This window comes from Heteronotia binoei, chromosome 21 (genome assembly GCF_032191835.1).
Source record: "Heteronotia binoei isolate CCM8104 ecotype False Entrance Well chromosome 21, APGP_CSIRO_Hbin_v1, whole genome shotgun sequence".
Lineage (NCBI taxonomy): Eukaryota > Metazoa > Chordata > Lepidosauria > Squamata > Gekkonidae > Heteronotia > Heteronotia binoei.
In genome coordinates, this window is record NC_083243.1 from 37,088,592 (window position 1) to 37,098,208 (window position 9,617).

Below are 9,617 nucleotides of genomic sequence, written 5' to 3' on the forward strand. Positions count from 1 at the left end.
TCCATAGCTAAAACCATCTTGATCTTATGAAAATTTAAAATTCAGCATCGTGTTTCAGCTCATTGGTTGGCCTTTATTTGAGTTTAGTTAGCTTGGCTGTCAACTTTCAGGATGCTAATTCTGTCTCATTTGACACCATCTCATTCATTTCATTTCTAATTCATTTGGCCTTTCTTCTTGAATATGTAGTGACAACTTCTGAATGATGAAAGGCCCTGATCTTTATAAATACACTTTTTTCTTCCAGGACAAGACGTACAGTTAATAATGAATCTAATGAAGAAGTTATGACTCTAATAAACATGAAATAAAGACCTTACCAAGGGTTTAATCCTTAGGAAACAAATGTACATATATTAAAGAAGCATAAGAAACAGGGCTATTAATGCACTGTAATTCATTTATTTGTAGTTTTGGTATCACCGAAGTCAATGACTGGTATAGCTTATGGCTAGATGCTTCAGGTTTTGGAATATGGATTCCCTTTTTTAGAATGTTGAAGATACCAAGAAACCCTGTGACACTAAAGCAAAGGTCCCAAATGTGGTGCCCATGGACACTGTGGTACCTGCTGACACCCTTCCCAGAGCCCACAAAGTGTTGTTAGAATAGTGGGCATGGCAGGTGGGACTTTCACTCAGCGAGATAGCTGGTTGGCCAGTGGAGATTTAACTGCAGATTTTTAAAGACCTTGTTTTGGCAGTAGCTTCCACTACAGCACAAAAAACTTCACACTGTGACTGAAAGTAAGCTGTGGGCAGCCATTTTGTAGCTGACTTTGCCTCCTGTAGCAGCTGTTTTGTTGTATCCATTTTGTAGCTGCACCCACCACTGCATCAGATTCAAAGGGTGCCCACAGGCTCAAGGAGGTTGAGGACCCCTGCACTAAAGGCAGTCTAACAATACAAAATCAAGCACATTTAAACTAGTATTTGTGTCTCCATAATGCACCATGGGGGGGGGGGTTCAAAATAGATTGTAGGACATTTACTGGGCAGAACCATCTGAAGCTCTTATAGGAACTAGATATAGTAAGTACTACTGAGTTTTTAAAAATAATTTGTGCAGTAATATTAACAATGTTGCAGTTTTGTTTCCCTTTTTAATGGCAATGTTTTAACTAATTGTGGTTGGATCAGTGAGGTGCTAATTCTTGAATTTAAGAGTAGATATTCATACGATACAGGGACTGAGGAGACAGGTCAACTTGCGCCCATTATTGGTATTGGAGAGAAATAAGGTAGGAAAGGCATTCCTAGTTCTCCCAACACACATGCACTGGTAACCTGTAAATTTTTCCATAAACTAGGAAAAATCCCAGTGAATCAGATATATCTGTGATGCTGAAAAAATTAGTGCAAACCTCAGGAAGTTCAAGTGCAGCTGCATGCATAAACCGGAGCAAGGAGGTCATTCCCTGAAAAGCTCCACTGAGAACTGTTCTGTCACTTGATTTATTTTGCTGTGGTTTTTTTCACATACTTGGTTTATGTTTATTTTCAAGTGGAGCTTCCTACCTCTTTCCTTCATTTACCGTGATCCAGCAATTGTACCACAAAGATCATTTTCATGCAGAGGTGATTTGGAAAAGGCAATTGCATGGACAATGGATTAATGTGTGTCAAACTGCATGCAACGGTTTACTAAAAGTCCCCTCCAGAAGCCTGCTCTGGGGAACCATAAGCACATGAGTTTTGCAATCTTCCATTGGTCCAGTGATTTCTTGGATCTAGGCAACTGAATTTGTATATAAATATATAACAAGTCATAGCAAATCTGTAAAAATGCTTCTTTTTTAATATGAAACTGATTGTAAATTTGAAAAAAATGCAGGACTTTATATGCATCTTGTTCCACTGCATAGAACATTTGCATGTATTATGATGATAGGAAAACTTTTGTTATATCATATTCTAGGGATTGTGATAATGTATTATTTCTACAGGCGTGTGTGCAATTCATTTATAATATGCACTTTTTTGTTACAATTACTTTTATAAATTGGGGGGCATGGGCATGTGCAGTATTTATTAAAGTATTGTTTTTAGGTTTCACTGTTTGCATTAAATGTGATTAAAATTCCCTTTCAGATACTATGTTGCTATTTTGTGAAATGATTTATAATAACTGAAGCAATTTTATAAAGTTGCCTAATAAGATGTACAAAAGCTGAGAAACTATCTTCCTTTTCTTCACACGCCTTCCAACCCTCCCAGCAATTAACACAGAACAATGGTCACATTCAACAGTTTCCTTATCACTACTCTTCCAGGAAGCCCCACCAAACAATGGGCACATCCACAAACCTATTGCCCTTTCACCACACCCCCTCCAGCCTAGAAATAGCAGCTCTCCAGCAGCCCTGGCCTCACTCAATGCACAGCAGCCAAGGTCAGAGCGCCTGCTTCGGTTGCAACGCCAGTGAGGATGTTCTCCGCAGCCGAGAACGAAACGTCTGGAAGAAAAACTTTCTCCAATAGAACACGGCACTTAGCCCGAAAGATTCTACAAACCCCAAAGCTGAGAAAGTTTAAACCAGCCTAAATTGTGATAACCACTGGAGAAAAGTTCATTTCTGAAGGCAGTTTTTCCTCATACCTTGAACATGTAACACTGTGCTAATCTGGAGTTCTAAATGTATCATAGATACATAGAAGGTTGGATCCAACACTTTTTTGCCTGCATTACAGCTCTTGCTTGAGTGGAAATGCAAGAAAAGTACCAAGGTAGCCTCTTGCACGAAATCAAATATTATATCCTCAATTGCATTTCCAGTTGGAGAAGATGTTTTGCAACCAGCTTCTGGGCATTGTAATATATAGGGATGAATGAACTAGGTGTGGAGTTGCCAGGTCTGACTCAGGAAACACCTGGGGACTATGGAGGTGGAGACTCCAGATCCAACTCAGGAAACACCTGGGGACTATGAAGTAAAGCCGGGAGACTTTGGAGGTGGAGCCAGGAGCAAGGTTGTGACAAGCAGGCTGAACTCTGGCCGTCACATTTAAGAGACCACACCCCTTTTAAATTTCTTCCTTCAACTGGAAACAATAGAGAATAGTGGCACCTTTTGGGAGGGCTCATGGAATTGGACCCCTGGTCCAATCTTTTTGAAACTTGGGGGGGGGGGGGTGTTGAGGAGAGGCACCAGATGCTACGATGAAAATTTGATGTCTCTACCTCAAAAAACAGCCCCCCAAGCCCGATACCCTTGGATCAATTCTCCATTTTACCCTATGGGAACTGTTCTCCATAGGATACAATGGAGCACCCAATAGCTGTTTCTTGCCTCCCTTTCTGATAGCACCGAAGCCCTGAAATCAGGGGTTCTGTCCCCAGTTGGGGACTGACAACCCTAACTAGGTGTTACACAAAATCCTGCATGTGTGGAACTATGCAGAAAACTCACAAATCCCTCCCCCTAAATCCACAGGATCAGCATTGGTGTCAGATGGCCATCTAGCCTCTGTTTAAAAACCTCCAAAGAAGGAGAGCCCACCACTTCCCGAAGAAGCCTGTTCCACTGAGGAACCGCTCTAATGGTCAAGAAGTTCTTCCTAATAGAGTTGGAAACTCTTGATTTAATTTCAACCCACTGGTTCTGGTCCTAACTTCTGGGGCAACAGAAAACAATTCTGCACCATCCTCTGTATGACAGCCCTTCAAGGACTTGAAGTTGGTTATCATATCACCTCTCATCTGCCTCCTCTCCAGGCTAAACATACCCAGTTCCTTCAACCTTTCTTCATGGGACTTGATCTCCATACTCACCATCTTTGTTGCCCTCTTCTGGACCTGTTTCAGCTTGTCTATATCCTTTCTCAAAATGTGGTACCCAAAACTGAACATAATATTCCAGGTGAGGTCTTACCAAAGCAAAGTGACACCATTACTTCACATGATCTGGACACTGTACTTCTGTTAATGCAGCCCAAAATTGCATTTGCCTTTTTAGCATCGCATCACACTGTTGACTGATGTTCAGTGTATGGTCCACTAAGACCCTTAGGCCCACTAAGACCCTTAGGCCTTTCCACACATGCTACTGCCAAGACAAGTCTCCCCCATCCTATAACTTTGCATTGGATTTTTCCTATCTATATGCAGAACTTTACATTTATCCCTATTAAAATTCATTTTTATTGGTTTTAGCCCAGTTTTCCAGCCTGTCAAGATCATCCTGTTTCTATTTTCTATTGTATTTGTAACCCCTCCCAATTTAGTATCCTCTGCAAATTTAACAAGCATTCCCTCTATTCCTTCATCCAAACCATTTATAAAGATGTTGAACAAAACAAGTCCTAGGACAGATCCTTGAGGCACTCCACTTGTCACTCCTCTCCAAGAGGATGAGGAACCATTAACAAGCACTCTTTGGGTGTGATCTGTCAGCCAGTTACAGATCCACCTAACAGTAACAGTATCCAAATCACGTTTTACCAACTTGTCAACAAGGACAGTATGTAGAACCTTATCCAAAGCCTTACTGAAATCAAGATAAACTATGTCTGCAGCATTCCCGATCCAGCAAGGTAGTATTTTTTTCCAAAAAAAGAGATAAAGCTAGTCTGACATGACTTGTTCTTGAGAAACCCATGCTGGCTCTTGGTAATCACAGCCATCCTTTCTGAATGTTCCAGGACTGACTGTTTGATGATTTGTTCTAAAACTTTTCCAGGTATAGACATCAAGCTGATGGGTCCTCCTTTTCCCCCTTCTTGAAGATGGGAACATTTGCCCACCTTGAATCTTCCAGTTCCTCGCCTGTTCTCCAAGAATTCTCAAAAATTCACACTAAGACAACTTTGCAAGCAAATTCACAGAAGTGACTAGCCCACTATTTTGCCCCCGTTTTGCCCACAAATATTCCTGTTTGCCATTTTTGGTACACTGAAAAATTGAAAGGAGAGGCAGACATCTTCCCATTTGCAAAAACTCCCCTGCATAGTTGCTTAGAGTGTACTCTTTCTTGCCACAGATAACCAGGAGTGGCTTGTTCTGGGTCACTGCTTTACTCATGTTTTTTCCACATCTACAGCATGACAAAGGGTTCAGGCAGAAGCATAAAAAGGACAAGGCCTTTTTTGTACCTGCTGCAGATGGAGGGAATGCTTAACATCTGTGAGGTCAAGGACATATGCAACAATGAACAAACCCTCTGGATAAAGAATGGGTGGCTGCATTCACAGATCAGCTGTCCAGTTCTGTAAATTCAAGTAAATTGGAACAAAGTTCTATAGTCACTGTATCTGTAAAAGTCTTGTGTGGGAGGGAGGTGTTATACAACTTGATTCTTAATGTTTATTTTTCCATAGTCCATGGCTGGGAATCACAATATATCATTTAAAATAACAAACGCCAAAGCCATGAAATCCCCTCCCAGACAGATGCAAGCTAACTTTACAAAAAAGTACCCTAAACCCCTGAACCAGAAATGTTTACTGAAGATCACCATTTCAGGATTGGGGGGTGGGGGTGGGAGGAAGAGAGACTAGTCAAGATATTTTCTTGGATAGATTAAATATTAAACTGTAAAACTGTTTTATGAATATTTGATGTGGTTTCTTTTTATACCATATATCCAGTCAAATGCTGCTGAGGAACACATGTTCTGAAAAATGGAGGAGGTCTCTCCCTTAAAACAGCTCTCAAGCTTCTTCCATTAACCCCTTTCTATATTAGCAGATAAAAGAATGCAGAGGTAGAATGTGCAGAGTGATCAGTATGGAAAAAGTTCCCCAAGTCCTATGGCTAGTAGAGGCCTTTAATTCCTGCAAAACATCTCACACCTAACTCCACCAATCTTCTCAAGCCAAGTTACTGTTGATATGATCTTGTTCATATCACCAATCATGCAGGCCAAGCCAAGGTCATCATGTATGTACTCAGAGGTCTCCTTTGCTAGTGGTTTACTTCACTACTGCTTTGTCCTGTTTTCAAAAGGGATTCAAAACATTGCATCTGAATGATCAGCAAAATAAGTGAACACTTGTGCATGCATGACACCTTTCATGATAACAATGATCTCTTCTGCTATGGAATATTGTGTAAATAAATCACTGCCACTCTCCCAGACACCCGCATTTGCCTGGCCAATATATGCATATTTGATACCGTTTTATACTATCAGAGCTTCTTTGTCCTATATCGTCAAATGGGGAGTGGCTCTAGGGTCTTGAGCAGAGAGTTGTTTGCCACTCCTGCTACCTGAGAAGAGCTGGGGATTAAACTTAAGATCTTAAGCAAGCAAAACATGAGCTGTGCCTCTGACCCTTTCTGAAATGAGAAACATTAGCTCTCCACCCCAACAGCAAATATGTCATGTAGATAAATCCCATTTATCTCCTGTGTCATTATAGACATATGCCAAACAAATGTGATAAAAAAGCTACATGCTTCTAAGAGAAAAAAAAGTTTTTTAAAAAAAACACCAAGGGAGTGCCATCTCCCTGATTTCTCAGGCCAGCTACTCTCAGGTTAAAAAATTGCAACTGCAGAATCTGTAGAGAAACTTCCATCTCTGTTAGGGTGTTTTAACAAGATTCAACAGGAGCCTAGAGGCATCTTAATAGATTAACAAAATTGTTAGTCTTTAAGGTGCTGCTGAACTAGTTTAGTTTTGTGCACACCATGTTTTTCTCTTATTTTCACTAACCAGAAGTCACTCTCCTGCCTGAAGGTAACCTGAACTGTGGAGACTCCAAAACTTTTGTTCCTTTTGTTTTATTCGTTTTAACTCTCTTAATATTTACATGCCAGAAAGAACTAAGTTCTTGTTGACCAAAAAATGGTATTTTACAGGACCTTTCCAACACTGTACAAGCCAAAGAAAGCCTTATTTGTTCTTGCTTCCTTGGTCCACTCCTGTTGCTAACCTGTCGGGTGGATATCTTTATTCCAGGGGCAGAGTCTGAATGCTCCTTAGAGGGGTCTGGATTCTCTGTCCCTCTTTGCCTCCCTTTTTTTGCGCGCCTCGAAGCGCGATTCCAACAGTAAGCAAGAAGATCCCGGTCGGGCAATGGACGCGATTCCTGCCCCCAGCCTAAATGTACCCGAAGACACTGAAGATGGGCGGCGGCGCGGCTGGCTTGGTGGGGATGGGTTTCCACACCACAGGCCGGTGTACCTTCTGGCCTGTCCCGCCGCCGCCCGGCTTGCAGAAAGCTTCCCCTTCTCTCGAGGAGGCCGCGCTCTTCCGCCATAGCCCCAAGGCTGGGAAAGGGCTTGCGGGAGGGAGGGCCGGCGGCGGGTAGAGGCCGGGGGAGGAGGCTTGTGGTCCGTGGTACTGAAAAGGACAGCAGCTCCAGGCGCTCAGCACCTTGGCGGCCTCGGTCTCAGGCCCGCTCGAGGAAGGGCTGTCTGGGGCAGAGGCCTTGCCGCAATCGGGCGCTTTTTTACTTTTCTTTCCCTCATGAAGGGGCAGGTCCTTGGCGGAGGAGGTGGAACAAGAGGAGGGGGCGGCCGTTGGGAAGGCCCCCGCGCTGACGCCCAGCGGACCCGGGGGCGGCCGGGGCTCTTCCCAAAAGGAAGCGGGCAGCTGCCTTTTCCTCATGGGCACTTGGTCGGGCCTGGAGGTCGCCTCAGAGGCGCTCTGCTGCCGGTCGTCGCCGGGTTCCGCCGGGGCCTTGCAGGCCTTGTGCTCGCCGCCGCTTTGGCCGACAGGGGTCTCCACGCCATCGGCGCTCGGGCCTCCTCGCGCGCTCTCCTCAGGCGCCTTTCGCTCCCGGGCGTGTGGCGGCGGCGGCAGCTGCGGCTGCAGGTGGTGGCCTCTGGGCAGGCGGGCGTATTTCTGCGAGAAGCGCTTGAGCTGCTTCTGCAGGTACTTCCTGTGGTCGACGGAGCGGCGGCAGGGAGCCGACTTGTCCAGCGCGGCCTTGATGTCGCTCGAGGCCAAGTTGACGAAGTTGAGGAGGGTTTTCACCTCGCTGTCCGCCGAGGCCATCTCTCACCAAGGGATCCGCCGCGGAGAAGGGACGACGAGGGAAGGGCCGTCCATGAAGAAGAGCCGTCTCGCTTGGGCTTGAGCCTGGAAGTGACACGCATAAACAACAGGTGGTTTGGGTTTTTGGTTTTCAGTTAAGCACAGGGAGAAGAAGAAGACAATATTGGATTTATATTCCGTCCTCCACTCAGAGCGGCTCACAATCTCCTTTGTCATCCTCCCCCACAACAAACACCCTGTGAGGTGGGTGGGGCTGAGAGAGCTCTCACAGAAGCTGCCCTTTCAAGGACAGCCAATGCCAGAGCTGTGGCTGACCCAAGGCCATTCCAGCAGGTGCAAGTGGAGGAGTGAGGAATCAAACCCAGTTCTCCTAGATAAGAGTCCCTGCACTTAACCACTACACCAAACTGGCTCTCCAGTCTATAGAGGTCAGTTCCCCTGGAGAAAATGGCAGGTATAGAGTGTGTAGACTCTATGGCAACACATCCATACTGAGCTCCCTCTCCTCCAAAGACTCCACCCATCTTCAAGCACTGCCTCAAACCTTCAGGGTTACTTTATCCAATCGCCATACAGACTACAATGGCTGATTTTACAGTCCATATTTTTGATTGCACAGTCTGAATGCCATTTTAATTTTTTTTTTGGGGGGGGGGGGGAGTTGTCTGAGTGTGCATGCACGTGTATGTGTGCATGCCTGGAGTCATGGTTGACTTCTTGTGACCCCTACTGGGGCTTGCATGTTCAGAGAGGTAGCTCTATTGCCTGCCTCTGCATCCTGGCCCTGATATTCCACGGAGATTTCCCACCCAAGTACTTGCACTTAACCACACTTAACCACTACACCAAACTGCCACATAACTGGAGGGATGAGGAAAATGATCACCCTTCATACTGACTCCTGTCCTCTTCCCCTGAGGGAGAGGCAGGAAAAAATCCTAATGGATTGATATTGTTAGACAGGTTAATGTGCCACGCGTTTCTGCCAGGTCACTAGAGTGCTTGAACCCTTGACATTTCCATACACTCATGACAAAAATACAGAAAGGTAATATTACATGTGGGTGAAAAAACAACCAGTGAAACCACCTGGAGCCCACTGCAGTAGACATGTCTTTCCACAAACAGATTTGTTTTTCTTAGTGTAAAGTAACTCAAGAACTGATGGAATTGTAATATTTAGAGAGCCTTACGCTTTCTAAAAGAAAAAAGAGCTATGCAATGCAAAGTTGCATTGACTTGCTTTGCATGTTACTTTAACACATTCCTGCTAATAATGTTATCAGTGAAGCATCTCTAAGAATACATGTTGCATTACCATGTCTGTACATAATACCTATTACTTAAAATGTAAATCCATTGTAAAAATGGCTCTTTTCTGCATTCCAGCCTAATTTCTGTCATCCACATGTGCGCACAAATAGGGCAGCAGCAACTCAAAGAGTCTAACTGTCACGTGAGAAACTGCAAAGAAACCGCACAACCCTTCTCACACATCTGCTGACATGTTATTGTACATATTTTGTATACAAACACACATTCTTGACACTATTGAGAACTTTCACAAAATTATCCATCTGTCTTACAGCTTCACAAAGGTGCTCACATACTTGCACAATTACATCATACCCCTAGTCTCCTGTGTTTGCATATTCAGATTAACATGCACAAAGAA

The 9,617-nt window shown here is 44.1% G+C and overlaps 1 protein-coding gene across 1 annotated transcript; it reads right to left on the minus strand.

The window, feature by feature from the left end:
• Window positions 1-7,028: 7,028 nt before the first annotated feature.
• FAM181A (family with sequence similarity 181 member A) lies at window positions 7,029-8,012 on the minus strand. Its single transcript, XM_060262236.1, has one exon. The coding sequence runs from the start codon at window positions 7,940-7,942 to the stop codon at window positions 7,043-7,045; it is 900 nt and encodes a 299-aa protein (XP_060118219.1). The 5' UTR covers window positions 7,943-8,012; the 3' UTR covers window positions 7,029-7,042.
• Window positions 8,013-9,617: the final 1,605 nt, after the last annotated feature.